Raw genomic sequence first — 17,018 nt, forward strand, 5'->3', positions numbered from 1 at the left:
GTCTAGCGACTGACAGAAACAGAAACAAAGTCGAGCAAAAGCGACAAAGACAAAAAACCCAACTAATTGGGCATTTCTCATTCAACCTGATAATTACGAGATATTTTGCGGAACGAGGTTTATCGGTAGTCAATCCGTCCAGCAGCCAAACCCCCCACTAGGGTCTATATATAGCCTTGCGCCCGCCCTCTGCGAGACAGGTTTTTGTCATTTCTTTGCCAGCTGACATAGTCATTATCCCCCACCTGATGATCATGGGGTGACCAGATCAGGCCATGCCAGGGGTTGGTTGGCTTTTTTCATGGTTCGCGTAACTGTGTACAAATTTGGGCAGATTTTACAGTGCTGTGAAGTGTAAAATATTTCATAGATTATATTCTGAGCACCTCGTTAGATGCGTGTGGTCGAAATGGGAAAATTATTGTGATAATTGCATATAATCATGCGAACTTTTCAATAAAACTTACGAGTATAAAATTGATTGGTAGATTATTTCGAGATTACATTACTTAACAAAAGCTACGGTACAAAATTGTGGGGATTCCGTTGGAAAGGGCCTGATGTAATACTGTATTAACTGTCGTAGGTTAGTAATCAAAGGGTGCGAAATGTTGGAATAACTAGTAAATTCTTGGGCTATAAGCATTGATGTACTAATGGGTAGTTTTTTCTATCTCTATTTTGGCCTGTTCGGTTTTCCTTTGGCCGGAAATGCGCTCCATTTATATTAGGATTAAATACCATTTATTTTGCTTCCATATTTTATGCACCGACCTCCCCCCATCAGCACTTTTCCCACCAGATCTCTCCTATCGCTGGCTCAAAGTGCTCTAAAAAACCAACAAATGTTGGATGTGATGTGTGCTTTTGGCTCTACTAATTATTTGCCTTGTTTCGCTCTATTGACCCTCTGGCAGATAATAATTTTATGTTGCTTATTCGCCGCGTTGTTTGCACAAGTTGTTTGGGTTTTTATGACAAATAAAGAATTTCTGCAAATATCTCTATTTCTCCCAACAGACGTCTCTATTTATCTCTCCCCTTGCCTCCCCTGTTTTCTTGCTGTCATATATGGGTTTATTTTGGTGATTTTTGTGTTCGGGCTAATTACGTAGACGACACGGGGTAAGGTAAGCCTGTTGTCAAAGCTCCATTATTGTACGCTCGTATCGAGGCTTTGCAATGTGGCTAATTGACTAAACTGAATTTTATGGCTAATTAATGACAGCCCCGACCGTTAGCCGATAACTGTGTCTTTGCCAGCTTCCGAAGTGTACAATTACTGGCAGCAGCGAAACCACTCGGCGCTGAATACTCTACAATTTTGTTTGACACGATTGCTTGTGACTCGTGTCTGTTTGTCTGTGAACTTTCATCTAGTTTTGAGCTGTTTCTGATTTCAGTTCAATCTAATTTATACATACACATGACAGACAACTAACTAAGTAATGCCTCAACGCAATTGACATTTGAATTGCATCAGCTAAAAACGATTAAGATTTTCACAGTCGAATAGTGAAAACAAATGGCCCTGGTCGTATTATGTGAAAGTACATATTATTATTTTGCATAAGATTAAGAACTTTTTTTGCCATAATCCACATTAAATGAGTAAATGAGTCATTTAATCAGTGCGTAACTCTATTAAAGAAAAATTCCCAGAAGATAATTCCCCGAATAAATATAATTTGTATTTTGATTATTCATTTTTTCATATTTCTTATCGTACTGGCACTGATACTGGTACTGGTATACAGTCCTGTAGAAAGACATTATCATGCAATTGCTACAACTCCTCTTCCTACCTTGAAAGATACAGTTCTGTGATTTACATGTTCCCATAAAAATTGAGGATTCGTTTTTCTGCTTCGGAATGGCACAAAATTATTATTGACCTTACGAGCTATTCTCAGAAATTACTGTTGTTTAGTTGTGTTAAAGTCCCAGAGACTCTACAAAAATGTAAACTTATTTATTCATTAGAAATTGGAACTGCTTGCAAGTATATACCACTTCTAAGAAACTTGGATTCCTATGCAAGATAGCACTTATTGATTCTTAAAAAGACGGATTATATAATGCAATTCTCAACTATTGCCACCCCAACAGAGGTGCACATGCTCCACATACGGAATTTGTATTCAGATCGTTGAATGACTCTTAAGCCTATTTTCTAATGACTTTCACTGAAATTTATGGTCACTGCAGCATTGCTGCTGCAGCAAAATAAAAATAGCAACTAAAAACAGAAAGAAAAAAAGCCGGAAAATATTTTCAACTAATATATTTCTTGGGGATCAAAGGTGGAGGATGGAGGGTGGAGGGTGGAGACGTGGAGTGGGTGGTTCGAGGTAGACACGTGCTAAGTTCCCCATAAAACGTGCATTAGACAAACGGCAGAAGCGGCAGGCAACCATTTTGGCCCCGAAAAGCATCTTCAGGCCCAAGAATCCATCGGCACTCTGGTATTAATATTTATCAGCCCCGCAATTACGATTACCGACAGCACAAACTATGGATAAAGATGGCGATGGCGATGGAGATGGAGTACGGGAGGGCACTGGAATGGCCAGGATGGGACAGCTAGAGGAGCAGGGGACCAGGGGGAAATCTAGGAGATTCCGGCAAATTGTCAGACAAAACGTTGCCGCGAATGGCTCCGAAAATTTATTGATTCCGACGCATTGAAAATAGTTCTCGGTGGAGCAATTTCAAAGATTTGTACGACACATTTTTCTCGGCTCTCACTCTTTCCCTCTCTTTCCATCTTTGTATCCATCTATCTCTTCCACTCTCTTTCCAACGGCCACTGTTTCTCGATTTCCTTTTTTTTATAAATTTTCGCTGAAATGGCCGAAAATTTCTAACTGACGAACATAAAAATTCGAACACGCGTAGTTAAACACGCACACACTAACAGCTCGGGGACTGGCGGACCCAAAGGGGGCGTGGTCGGCGTCTATTCAATGAGACAAACAGCACCGAACGCGACCCGACCCGACCCGGCTCCGGACCGGACTCCAGTGGCGCTCAGGGATTACGTCTGAACCGCGTTTTTGGCAACGTTCGAGCGGCTGAGAGTCATCTGGGAGTCGGGAACGGAATAGGGATGGGGATGGGGATGGGGATGGGGATGAGGAAGGGGCCCTTCTGTGTTGTCGCCTAAACGATAAAGCAATGACAAAAGTCAGCAGCGATTAAAGTTCAATTGGTGTGACCTGCCAATTGGCATAAAGGAAAAAGATTTCCACTGGCTGGGGCAATAGGAAAAGTGGCGGAAATGGCGAAGGGGAAGTGAAAAGTAAAGGCAATGAAAGCTCCGTGATGCAGAGGGCAGAACGGATTGCTGTTCACATGCCAGAGGTCCGACGAGAAAGCAGAACAAATTATTGCTGGACCTTTTGAGTATTTTTGGTGGAGTATACAATTTTTTTGAATACATATTAATATATTTGAATAAACGTTGGTTTTTAGGATACACTGTCCACAATTGCTCTGGGAATGAGCAATTAACAATTTTATATCATTGAAGCATTGGAAATAGAAGCCCGTGTTCCGTTTAATCGAGTGAGCTATTGAAAATCTATTACTCAGAACAACTTTTAACGTCAGTCAAAAGAAACAAAAAATATTTTTCGATTAGCAAAGCCTAAGCCCGATAATAGTTCAATGGGAAAAAACGAACGAGTAGTCTTTATTGCCACTAGTTTCGTAATCATTGCGTGCACCTTAACAGTATGGGAGCTCTCTGGCATTTATCACGAGGACAGAAAATTCAAGGCGATATTGGTGTCGTTCATTTTGGTGACGATTTTTCAGTTCCTGGTTTTCGATCCATTAAGGTTTCTTTTATTAGCCATTGACTTGGCCTGCTGGCCACCGCGGATGCGAATGGCCAAACCTGACGAAGCACAAGCAAAGAGGCACAACCGCATGGACTATCTAAATCTGCGGCTACGCAGCTTGCGAAGCCAACTAATGATCACGGAGAGACATCGCAACGAGAAGCTGAACCTTAAGTACAGGACCATTGTCCACGAACTCTGGGTGTACGGAAAGGTCTTCCTTATACATTTGTTTTTAAATGTGGCGCTGGACCGCGACGACCTGTACTACAACTACAAATCTATCCAAACCTTGATCACGTATAATACCACCAGCACGATTGGCCTAAGTCACGTGCTATTTATACATCAGCTGTATCCCTTCATCGAACACACTCTGGTCAATGCCTTCTTATCAGATGATCACCATAGTCTAAATGCGAACTGGGTCAATTCCAATAGCACTAAGCTGCTTGGCGTGGTACGAATGCGGCTGCTACGGAACACCGGAGAACAATACGGCTTAAATGATCCGGAATTCACGGAGAAGGAATATTCCCACGGCTGGAGCCCGTCTTATTTTGACGAGCCCTACACCGACAAGTCCTGGTCTATCTATTTACCTTGGCTGCCGATGGAGGATAAGCACACTTTCTGGGAGAAAATATTCCTTAATATCAAACAGTACGGATTCTTTGCAGCCTATCCCGAGCTGAAAGGCTACGTAGTCACGCTACGGGATAAGAAGATTGACAGCATAAAGGTGCTCACATATCTCTTCCAAAACAATTGGCTCGACGGCAGGACCGCAGCTATCTTCTTCGACTTCACGCTGTACAATGTGGACGCGGATCTTTTCAGTGTGTGCAGTATTCGGTGTGAGAACTTGCCTTTCGGCATTATCCGAAGCAGCATGGATATCAATACTGTGTCCATGACGATGTCGGCGGAGACCGTTCCATGGACTATCTTCATTTGGTTTATTGCTTATGTGGCTGTCTTGCTGCAGCTCGGAGTGGCAGTGATTGTGCCCTTGTGGTTCGAGCCTAAGCGATTTAAGAGCTTTTGGGTAAAAGTGGATGTCCTGATCCTACTTCTCAGCATGTCAGTTTTAATCATGAAAGGTGTGAAGTCGGGCATTACAACCAAGCTTTTGGCGTTGTTAGAGGTGGCCAGCACGCATGATTTTATTGACTTTCGAGTACCGGCGCGCTTAAACGATTGGGCCACTATTGCGATGGGCTGCCTCATCTGCCTGGTCACCCTGCGTTTGTGGAAGGTCATGCAGTTTGCTAGCATCTTTCAAATCTTTACGATGACCCTGTCCTTGGCCTGGAGTGCTCTCTTCAGCACGGCCTGTGTGATCTGCATCTTAATGATGGCATTCGGCATTGTTATGGTCTGCATCAACGGCAACAACAGAAAGAACTTTAGGAGCCTGCTGCACGCGTTGGCCACCATCATGTGCTTTACTTTTGGCTTCAGTAGCCATGTCGATCCCGAAGATCTCTTCAGCGGTGGCGAATTGATTGGCATTGTGATCTACACTATAATGGCCTTTACCATCTCCATCCTGCTAGTAAACGTGTTCGTGTCGATACTCAGCAACTACTTCACCGCAGCCAAGGCAGTCCGCGATCGTCAGCGCAAAGATGAGATCTCATTCTGGGAGTTCCTTCGCGTCGAGTATGCGGATGCTATCAGGATCGTACGGGAAATATTTTTGCTCCAGCCCAGTTACAAGCGCAGGAACCGCACCGTGTCCGAGAACATCAAGCGCAAACTGGATCTTCAGGAACGTGCTAATTCTTCAGCTCGACTCAAGAGGGGATACGACTATGTAGCTACACCCAGGTGGAAATCTGTGATTGAATCGGAAGAGCATGAGCACAAGCAGCAGGCCCTACACAGGGATCGCATTTCAAGGACCTACACGATAGCAGCCATTCTCCAGACGCAGTTGGAAATCGCTGAGCGATCTATTTTCGGCGACAAGGATGGAAATCTTCGTAGTGAGTCGGACGAGGATGAGGGTGAGGCTCCCGCGGAGGATCAAAATTTTCCCAGGCAATATCAAGGTTAAATAATAATAACATCCACTGAGTACCATATATTTCGATTTAAATACAAAATAAACCTTTTATGTTGGTTTCCCCCCTGACATGCATATCCGACTCTTCTTTAGGGGCAGGGGGGGACTTGTGATAGCCTCACACCGCAAGCTACATCCGCAAGCAGCTAGCATTTAATGTCTGGCCTGATTATCGTATATTAATGAGTTTATTTAACTTTTTCGTTTGGATTGATAGCCTAGGGGTTGGGGTCAATGGAGGAGGTGGCGTAAGGGGCATGGGTCTCGTTAAATGCGTTCATCTCATGCGTTACCGTGAAGCTTTTCACAGCAAATTACAACAAATTATACACATAATTACGCTTTAATGCTTGGCCTACACCCGCTCCTGCCCCTGTTCCCTGACCCTGGCCCTGCCCCTTCCCCTGCCCCTGCCACGGGCTGTCCCACAGCCCACACGCCGTTCTTGTTGTGCATGGCATCAATGTAAAGTAAAATTGTGTGTAAAAAATGTGATAATTAACTTAAGTCCTTTGAGAATTGAGGCTGGGAACAGGGTCCCGGAGCCAGAAGCCAGAAGCAGGAGCAGGAGCAGGAACCAGGGGGAAAGGTTATGTCCTTATATATGGAAATGCATATATGTATGTATGTATGTCTGTTTGTTTGTTTATTTGTCTGTTTGTTTGTGTACATAAACCCATTGTCAGTTAATTATGTAAAATGTCATGCATATATGGGCTCGTATATATTCATTTCATGCGAAACAAAAAAGAAAAATTGTTCGCATAAAAGGACTTTCCTTTCACTTCAAAAACACAAACAGGGCCACACACGAGCACCCACTGTGTGTATGTATGCGTATTGCGACAGGAAGCCTAATTGTGGGGCTGCACCTCAGGGTATACCGATTATGTTGGGCCAGTCGGCCGTTCAGCTGTCTCCCGTGCACGGCACAAAAACAAACAAACCTCTGCATATATGTACTGTAGGATAAAGGAGATAGATATAACCAATAAGCAGAATTATTGAATTCCTGAGAAATTCAAGTTCCAATGGGTCATCCACTCTAAAGGTTCTATACTATTTTCAGTACGTCGGCTTCGTACTCCTAGTTCATTCCATCCTTCCACCCAAAGAATCAAGAAAGTAACTTCTGAGTAATGACATTCCATTCTCCATAAAGTATTATCGAATCTTCTGGGTAAAGTGTATGCAGCAGGCATTCCGCTTTGTACTTCAAATTTCTTGTGGCTTTATAAATTTAAATTATATTTACCCGCATCCTCTCTCGCCCTCTCGCCCACTCACCCACTCGCACTTACATAGATACGATACACTCTCACATATGCACAGGTGTTTTATAGAATTATATGCCCTGCTTCCGGAGAATGCTGGGCTGGGGCTTTCGTTTCATTTTTGGCATTCAGTACTCCGACGGAGCCGAACCCTTCGACTTTTCTTCGTTTGCTTTGTTAATGAGCGTCTCATAATGCATATAATTAAAGGCAGCAACAATGGAGATGTATAATTCTGAAGACAAACAGAGATGCAGGGGGGCAGATCTCCTGTCGGTGGCAATTAGTTGTCCTCGTTAGGCAGAGGTTGACTTCCTGTTCTGCTGCCATGCATGACGCTCAGGGCTCCTTCTACTGCCTACTGCCTGATAATCCTTTATAAATAATGCATTAAATGTTTTTCTGTTCCCGGCCGCTGTCGGATGCTGCTGGTAGAGATTCTGCTACCGGCCTGGGCTTCCATTTAATTCAATTTGCATAAAAGTGCTTGGGATTTTATTAACCCACTAAACGTAATTTAGTGCCCCAGGCATAACCCTCTACCAAGCACCCCCACCCCCACGCCCACACCCACTGGCCCACGCTTCAATTGCCCCGCTGATAAAGTGGCAGTGGCAGTGGCCAGACCCCAAAAACCCACCTCGAACCTGAGCGGCACCAAGCAGAGCGGATTGCTGTTCCTTGCCAATTTCTTGGCCCTTATCCTTGGATCCCTGGATCCCTGGAGAGCTCGCCCTGTGGTTTTCCCCTCCAATTATCGAAAGTCCGCCCAGTTCCAGCGCAGCTTTTGTTGATTCTGTTGGCCGACCTTGTGCCTAGTCAAGCGTTAAGTGGACCATTTTGTGGTAGACAGGTTTTGGCCCAAGGAAGAGGAGCGACGGGCATTATTGTTTGAGCCTGCCGCTGCAGTTTCTTGGCCCAAGATTCCCTCTGTTTTCTGCCGGGGATTTATGCAAAAAATTCAACTGAAATGGAGCAGGCCATGGGGCTGACCAAGCTGAAGCACTTAATGGGGACCTAATACCACGACTGGAAGGCTGGAGTGGGCTGCTAAGAGGTTTATGAGTAAGTATTTGAGGGTGAAACGCCCCCATTACCCCCCTCAATATTGGATTGTTATCGTATAATATTAATATGATTCCTCTAGCCCATACTATGGGAATTTTATTTTATTGAAAAGGAGAACGAAAAACGGCAGGAAGATTATTAACAAGATTCCATTATTCCCTGTGTTAGTCCCTATTTCACGAGTTATACCATTAGTTGAATCTACAAAGAAACTCAATTCAGTTTGATTTCCCTGGTTTCAATATCCCAAAAGCTCAACGAAATTCCTATGAAAACCAGAACGTTCCTCGTATCTCTCGAATTCCGAAGTCCGCATTGCACTGAACGTTTTCCCATTAGCAAAAGTTTTCTTTTGTCTTTGGCCAACATCTGTTTGGGCCATAATTAAAGCATTTTTAATGGCCATCAAGGATGACCTTCGGGCTAAATCTCCGACTGACACAGTACATAAATACATATATAATTTTAGGTTAATTACGCAAAATAATCATATTTTTTGTTTGGTTGAGTTGGGCAGGCGGCAAGAAGTCAGGGCTGACCAACAGGCAGAAGCAGAGGCTGTGGCTGTGGCTGCCACTTGGCGTCCACTTTGACCTGCTTTTGTTATCATAAAATTCTGCCACAGACGCCACTGCCACTGCCACATGTGTGGGGGCCTCTGTGTACGGAAAGTTTCGGCACATTAAATGAAATTTAATTCCTGCCATCATAAGCAGCCCGGGACAGGGACATGGCTGGACAGCAACTGGACAAGGCAACTGGAGAGCAGCAGAGAGTCGCAGAGAAGGAGGGGAACAACCGCCAAAAACTGAAGCCAATGTTTCTGGTTTTGGTTGTGCTTTGGCAAGGCCTCCTTGCGTCATGTTGGCCTGCCCGCATCGCATCCTTCTAGTCCAGACCAGACCCCGTGCACACACGTACCGCCCCTGGTACGTGGCCTGGGCCTCTGTTTAAATGTTATTTAACGCTGCCCCAAAAGTGTCATGGCTGCCTGCCACTGGTTTCTCGCTCTCTCGCTCTCACTCTCTCTGTTTATATGTGGGTGTGGCATACTCATAAAATGCCGCACAGTTGTTGCAAAATTTGTGGCCATTCTTCATTCTGCACTGACCACTCCACTCCTCATCTTTCATGATTCCCTTGTTTCGCAATCTTTAAAGTGGATCACAACAACAAAAAAGCATCAAAAAAAGATTCAGTTCGAGGAACAACGATTTAAATAGCCTTGTAGATCTATCCTGATTCCTAAAATAACTTTTGAATGCCTAATTTTAGCATTGACAGCCATATGGTATAGTGATCTCTTCTTAGCGGTCACGAATCGAAATATATGCCTACCATATGTAAATGTCTTTGTTTCCTTGTGAATTTCGAATTCTTTGCGGTACAAAACCCCTGTTAAATTGTGAATACCCTCTACATACATACGTATATAAAAAGCAGAGAAATTTCACGCTCATCTGACTAAATGGTTTTATAGGTTTTGATATTTGCTCATTTGTTGATCCGTTTCGTTCCCTGAATTTCCCATTAATATTGTTGTGGGTTGTTGCAATTTATGAGGCGGTCACTTTTGGTTTGCCAAACCCAAATTCCATGCTTCGTTATCCTTTGTTTTCCCTCCTTTTTCCTTTTTTTTTAGACGCCCCCAATCATGTATGGGCTTTTTTTGTGTCTGCGTTGGCAGAATTTTGTTGTTGGCTTTGATATGTTAATCATATTTTATGTTTTATATTTTGCGCTTCAACTATTTGATTGCTTCCGTCTGACGTAGGCATTTGTCTGCTGACCAAAAGGGCATGAAATCATGGATAGTCTGTCGGGGAGAGGGATGGCTTCACAATAAGAAGGTCAGACTTAACGTATATATGAGCTTTATTCTTTCGTGCATCTGTTGAAAGAGAAAGCGAGTGGAAATATGCTGTGTAGTTTTTAATTTACGTTCAAACATGTTTATTCCGACAGTTTATACAGCGCAGCTTCTCAGGGGTACTGAAATACTCATATATTCATCCAATTATGATATTCATATGATAATCAACCCCAAGAGGCATAAAAGGCAACATTTTTATATCCTAATCCTTCGTTTTGATGCCGCTCAAGTGCCATAGAGCACATCTCCAGTTGATATGACATTTAGGCCAGTTTATAGCTTGACCTCAATGCCATTTGTGTGCCCTCGCCTTCGCCCTCGCTGTCCTGTAGTCCCACGGGGGCGTATGCGCAATATTTCAGTTGCCTTGCCAGTTGCTCGCCCAGCCATCATCGGCCATGCCCATCATCATCAACTGGCCCCGTCTCCATCTCCATCATCATATTCACAACTTAACGTCCACTTTTCCGTCAAACAGGCCGTAAAGTGGCATTTCCGTTGTCGTTCGTTCGCTCGTTCATTCGTTTGCCGTTTGCCGGTTGTCGGTTTGTATGCAGCATAAAATTAAATTATTTGTTGCATAAGCCTCATCCTGTTCCTCGCCCTTGCACTCCCACTCCCACTCTCCCACTCTCACTGTCCTATCCCAAGGCTCGGCTAGGCTCGGCTCAGCCTCCGCCTCCGCCGTCACCCTACAAAAGCCAACGAGGCATGCAGCAAAGTGCTAAGCCATGAGAAAGTGTGCACTTGAAGCAGCACAAGCCGCCGTGCACTTTACCCCGGCCCTGACCACGCCCCACACCCCAAGCCCCAAGCCCCACATCCACACTCTGAGCAGCAGAGGCTGGAGGCTAGCAGGGGTCGTTGGGTTACATTATTATACTTTGAGCGGCACCGAAATCAAGCGAAACTTTGCACGGCTCCTCCTTAAACTCCGCCTGTCATAACAACAAGACAGAAGGACCAGCACCAGCATCAGCATCAGGAGAACAAGTTGATAGGAAAGGGGACCACTGCTCTTTTCAACTACAGCAGCCGCCCCAATCCCCGCTGCATTCAGTTCACCCCTTTGGGATTCATTTCGTTTCATTCATTTATTCGTCGCTCGCTGCTTTCATTCATTTTGAACTTTCGACGATTTAATTCAGCTTTCGAGCTGCTTTTCTCCTCTGCAGTTCTCTGTTTCTCTTTCTCTGTTGCTTTTGTACTGTCTCCATTTATCTGCTTCTCTGTAGCTGTTGCTCTCTTTTTTTGGGTCTGGTCTCTGTGTCTGGCGAACGGCTTTGGCCCCGCAACAATTGGTGGCAACACAAATGTTGAAGAGGTGGAATACTGTATATTCCATAAACTATTCAATTGAGATACACTTGCAAAAATAATAGATCCAGTGGCGGACTCTAAGTTTCGTTAAATACAGTTAAAGCTGTGGCCCATAAAATATAAGTTACTTGCAGCACCAACTTCACATAATATTCGATATGCTCGCACCTGAGTGGCTACAATAAATTTCAGAATCTGAACCCCTGGCATAAATTTCACTGTGTCTGCTCTTTTTCTGACCTCACCTGGTCGCCTGGCAACCGCCACGATTGCAATCTCCACTGCTCATTTGCATTTTTAATGAAAACCATAAAAAGAAGGAGCGGCACGAGGTAGAGACGGGCCAAAATGACCTGGCCTGGCCGAAAGTGTGTGGAGAAGCTGCAAATTATGAGCCAAAGGCAAAGGATTTCCCCTCCTCTATATTTTCCACACACTCGTACACCCAATTGCTAGCTGGGCAAATAAATTCGAACGAGCATATCCCTTGCAGAACCGAATCCCAACTGTCAACAGTTTGTCGCTTATCGCGCGGCTTGGAAATGTTCTCTCTGTAACCAATAAATGTTTCAACATCATTTACGTTTTGGTGGCAGTCTTATCCTCCGAGCATTGGAAATGGAATTTTCCCTTCGAGGCGGCTTCAATCATTTTGGGGTTCTCGTCCTGAGGTCAGAATCAGCAATCGTTGCGGTTTTGGGGGGTGGGTCGGGGACAACAAACAAGACTCGCAGATTTATGTGACCGCAAAACTTTGCTTCACAGCATAAATTAATGTTTAATTGATGAATTTATATGACGAGTGTCAGATTTTTTGGTTTTCATGCAGCATTGCATCAATGCTAGTGGGAAATACTGTCAACTGGGATTCACAATGATAGAGGAGAGACCTTCTGGTAGTAGTTTACTTTTGGGTAGTTTAAAGAATTTAAAATAATGCGTGAAGTAGCACTGGCAGTTGCCGCAAGATGCTGCAGTTCCTAGACGCAGCACATAGATCGATAACCAATTGGAGCACCAGTCCAAGCAAGGACAGATCTACGACTCCTTGCTAAGTGAGCTCACCATCCTGAAGGAGAAGTGGACCATCCATCGCCGACGACCCTATGTGCTCAGCGAGTTCACTGCCAAGTGGGATGGTTCCGTGTATGCCTCCATAGATCTTCCCTACAAGCGCATCCGTCAGGAGGTGGATCGCCACCATTTGGCCCAGCCCATCCTGCAGCAGTGGAAATTGGACGTGGAATCCGCTGCTCTTAAATAACAATAATTAAAATTCTATGCTTGGCGGAAGTTTTCGAATTTGAACTGCTTTCAACTGCTTTAAAACAAAAGCGACATAGTGCAAGCAAGCAGTTCACGTAGAAAATTGCATGTAAAATATGTAGTTCCAATAGTGAGCGCTGCACCGCGCCAGCGAAAATGTAGATAATTTCTACAGTTACATTTAAATTACATTACATTTCCAACTGCAAGCGCAAGAAACTTTTCGAAAATTAACCAAATGCTGCAAAACGCTACTGTGCCATTTATTGTGTCTTTTATTTAGAAAAAAAGAAGATATTCTGTTTGTAGCGTATGACTGCTAAAAATTCCAAAACACACAGTCGATGGGTAAAGCTATACAACCTTCTCATATTTTATCGCACTTTCTGCACTTTGCTTCTATTTATTTAACTAAAGTTCATAATTTTGTCAATATTTACAATAATTTGTTAGTCGGAATCATCAGTTCTTTCGCTTTGCTCAGTCAGTTCTGCTACCAGTTACCACCACTTGCTGCTCTTGTCCTGCCACTTGCTGCTGGTGTCCTGCTTGACATCAACATAGCTGGTAGCATGACCATATCCGTGGGCATAGCCATGATCCTGCTGCTTGTGCTCGAAATGGTCGGCATGGCCAAGGTGCTTGACTGTGGCCTGGAATCCGTTGTGGGCATCGGCCGTGTACTCGACGACGCGGGTGCGGCCATCGGCTTCCTTCATGGTGTAACCTCCCTTGACCTTATCACCATCGCGGGTCTCCCACTGCTGCTTGATATCTCCGGTCTTGGTGTCCTTGACTCCATAATCGAATTGGTACTTTGGATGGTGCTTCGGCTCCTCCGCGTGGTGGGATGTCCATTTCTGGTGCTCCTGTGGCTCTGCAGCGGCCCACTGATGGTGCGCCTGCGGAACTGCCCATTGGTGCTGGCTGTGCTGAGGAGCTGCCTCCCAGTGGTGGCTGTGCTGTGGAGCCGGCGCCCATTGATGGTGCTCCTGATGATCGTCCCACTTCTTCTTGGGCGCCTCATGGTGCGTCTGAATACTGTATCCAACTGCATGGCCGTGCTCATAGCCGCCATGGGGAATATAGCTGGCAGCGGTTACTCCCAGCAGGGCACAGCAGAGGATCGTTAGCTTTTGAGCCATATTTTCGATGTCCTGATTTCTTTTGACTGATTCACTGACTTGCTTGGCCCAGATCGCAATTGGAACTGTGATGCCCAACATACACTGCCCAATGCTTTTATACTTAGTTTGGCCCATTCTATCCGTCGATTAATTACATTTTACTCTCGAGGCTAAATAGGCTAGAAAAAAGTAAGAGCCCCGAAAAAATTGGTTCGAAAAATGCCTCGAATATTTGTGCAAATTTTCATTTTTCCTCATTCGTATTCATAATCTGGGCGATTGGCAAATTAAATGTGGCTCATTCAGCAACAACAACCATAAACGGGGCGTGAACATCGCCCAACTATAAAAAAACGCAATGCTTGTTGCTGTTGTTGTTTTTGTTTTTGTTGCTGCCTAGAAATCAATCAACAAGTGTGGCCCGCTTTCAAATTAGTATTAAGCCAGGCCTCACCTCGCCTCGCCTCGTTGCGTTTCTTTGGTTGCTGCTGCGGCTGCGGCTGCGGCTGCGACTGCTGCTGCCACATCAACTTCACTCCGCATGACCTTGAGACAGCCAACCGACCGGGGGGGAGGGTGTGTGGCAGAGAAGGGCGGACTGGCCGACAATCGAGTAGAGCAGTCGGTGGATCGGTCTGGGGGGTCCAATGCTTCCGAATTGGCGTTAACGTAGTAAATGGTGGTTAATGTTTTCTAAATATTTATAATTAACAATGACTATGCGAGGGTCATAGTTACCACATTTTGGAATGGGATCGTTTTCTTAGAACTTCTAGAATTCCATGTACCCCTGTCAATTCCTCATCGGAATCAACACTCGAATCATTTTAAACTACTGTCTGTTAGAAGGAATCTGTGAGAACCAAATATAGAACGTATTTTAATATCAAAATCATAATTGTCTTTAAATTGATTCATCCTATGGCCACAATTGGTCTATGTATTACTACGACAAATGAATCCAACAGTAACGAACATATTTGCTTCTGACAGTTCTTTTCAACTTCAATTTATTTGAAACGGCTCTACTCTAATATGCAATTTATTAGATTTTCTATAGTAATTATGAATTAGCAAAGTAATTAATAAATTTGCCAACACGAATGGTGAATGGCTTAACCAAGAGTATGACCACCCGATGGTTTCCAATGGTTTCTGACCAGAGCATGGGGCTATAAAAACCAGCAGAGGGCCCACCAAGAACCAGCAGACCTCATCAAAGGTTCCATCGACAAACAACGATCAAAATGAATTATTTCTGCTGTGGTCTGTTGTTGGGCCTGTTTGTGGCTGGAAGTCTAGCAGCTCCCCATGGAGGACACGCGACCAGCTACAGTGTGCTGACCAAGCACGAGGGGCCGGTGCACAAGGGTTCTGGATACGGCTACGGCTATGGCTACGATCACGACCTGACCAGTGCGTATGGAGGTGTCTACGGGCATGGATATCCCAGTCATGGGTATTCCGGATACGAAAAACACGAGCCGCATCACTATCCGAAATATCAGTTCGACTATGGAGTCAAGGATGCCCACACCGGCGACCAGAAGAGCCAGTGGGAGACGCGCGATGGCGACAAGGTCAAGGGCAGCTACTCCTTGAAGGAGGCCGATGGCACCACCCGCGTGGTGGAGTACACAGCCGACGATCACAATGGCTTCAACGCAGTTGTCAAGAAGCTGGGCCACGCACATCATCCTCAGGTGTACCAGAAGGGCTACGGACACGGCGACATCTATGGAGCGGACTACGGCTACGGCCATGATGTGGCGCATTACGGCGGCTATGGACACGGCGGACACGGCCATGCCAGCAGCTATGTGAGCGTGAAGCAACTGCACTGATTGCCGTCCTGATACACGAAAGAGATACGGAACATATTTATCTGACCAAGAACAAGTCTTTTTTTAAACACAGTATTTTTATATATACATATGTAAGCAAATCTTTTAATAATCGAAACATACAGTTGGACCAGAAAAATGGCATTCCAAACTATCAGAAAATGACTTAAAATACCAAAATCTTAAGGAAATCTCTCCATGATAAGCCAATAATCCGGCCATGTTTTAGTCCCCCTGGGAAAATTTCCCCATGCTTTGGCAAAGCCCCCACCATTGATCAAATGCTATGTTATAGTCGCTCCGACTTGATTTTAATACGGATAACTAGGATTAACAGGCAGAGCAGACACATTCGCAGAGCAAATCGCCATTAATTTATGTAAAGTCGAAACGTAATGCTGGCAGATATAAATTTTATAATGCCATTAGACAGCTGCAGCGAAGCGTTGACGACGACAACGTGGTAACGGCAACGGCAACGGCAACAGCCACAGCCACAGCAACGGCGACTTTTACTTGCGGCTGAAACCAAAAGTTGAGATGGCCAAAATTGGTGTGGTGTGGCACGGAATGAAATGAAATGGAAGCCGGGCGGCCGTCCAGTCAGGGAGCTAGCGGTGATAGCGAAACGGGTTTCCGTGCGGAGAGCTTCAGAGAGCTTCATATAATTGTCAATTAGACTGGGCTTAGGAAGCGACAAAGCCGACCCACACCACCAGCAGCATCTGCAGCTGCTGTGGATGCGGCTTCGGTTGCCGCTGCGGCTCATCGCAGTTGGTTGCGCGTCTGTCTGTGGCAGGTTGGAAGTGGAACCGGTGAAGCCGGAAAATCGTGTCGCCGGGAAAACGAAACCGAAGATTTTGTGCCGGTCCTGACTTCGTCTCCATCTATAAATACTTTTGCAATGCCGCGCAAACGCTTTAATTACGGTTTTGTCCTTGACATTGAGACCACGACGAGGAACAGCAGCAGCCACAGCAGTGGAGCGACTGCAGCGCGTTTTCCTAGCGTTTTTAAACATCCAGTGTTTTGTGCAAGTGTTTTCTAAAATAATATACAAATTGAGGAAATTGTTGAGTAAAATGAAACTTTATGTAAGTGTGGGTTAAACAATATTTTAAGGAATGGTTGCATTGCTGTTAAACAATAATATTTGTTGACCTTTTTTTTTCGTTAAGCGAAAGTTAAGCAAACGAAAACTTTCACTTTTGAGTGAAAGTCGTGCAAATGTCCACGAATGCAAATGCATACAAATAAAAAACAATAATGCAAAGAAGAAGCCATTAGCAGTACATTGAAACATTTCCCAGAACAGAAGTGAAACAAAAAA

The 17,018-nt window shown here is 44.7% G+C and overlaps 3 protein-coding genes across 3 annotated transcripts; 2 read left to right on the forward strand and 1 right to left on the reverse strand.

The window, feature by feature from the left end:
- Positions 1-3,891: 3,891 nt before the first annotated feature.
- Positions 3,892-12,715, forward strand: LOC6602408 (polycystin-2). The gene is made up of 2 exons (XM_026992783.1): positions 3,892-5,857; positions 12,483-12,715. The coding sequence occupies exons 1-2, from the start codon at positions 3,892-3,894 to the stop codon at positions 12,713-12,715; spliced, it is 2,199 nt and encodes a 732-aa protein (XP_026848584.1).
- A 502-nt stretch (positions 12,716-13,217) lies between these two features.
- Positions 13,218-13,902, reverse strand: LOC6602409 (cuticle protein 19.8). The gene has a single exon (XM_002027378.2). The coding sequence runs from the start codon at positions 13,860-13,862 to the stop codon at positions 13,218-13,220; it is 645 nt and encodes a 214-aa protein (XP_002027414.1). The 5' UTR covers positions 13,863-13,902.
- Positions 13,903-15,091: 1,189 nt separating this feature from the next.
- Positions 15,092-15,688, forward strand: LOC6602410 (adult-specific cuticular protein ACP-20). The gene has a single exon (XM_002027379.1). The coding sequence runs from the start codon at positions 15,092-15,094 to the stop codon at positions 15,686-15,688; it is 597 nt and encodes a 198-aa protein (XP_002027415.1).
- The last annotated feature ends 1,330 nt before the right edge of the window (positions 15,689-17,018 follow it).

This window comes from Drosophila persimilis, unplaced genomic scaffold (genome assembly GCF_003286085.1).
Source record: "Drosophila persimilis strain 14011-0111.01,24,50 unplaced genomic scaffold, DperRS2 tig00000780-arrow-arrow-pilon, whole genome shotgun sequence".
NCBI lineage: Eukaryota > Metazoa > Arthropoda > Insecta > Diptera > Drosophilidae > Drosophila > Drosophila persimilis.

Coding starts and splice junctions, on each gene's coding strand:
- LOC6602410 (XM_002027379.1), top strand. CDS start 15,092: ATGAATTATTTCTGCTGTGGTCTGTTGTTGGGCCTGTTTGTGGCTGGA.
- LOC6602408 (XM_026992783.1), top strand. CDS start 3,892: ATGGCCAAACCTGACGAAGCACAAGCAAAGAGGCACAACCGCATGGAC. Junction 5,858..12,482: donor TGAGTCGGACGAGGATGAGG/GTGAGGCTCCCG, acceptor AGTCCAAGCAAG/GACAGATCTACGACTCCTTG.
- LOC6602409 (XM_002027378.2), bottom strand. CDS start 13,862: ATGGCTCAAAAGCTAACGATCCTCTGCTGTGCCCTGCTGGGAGTAACC.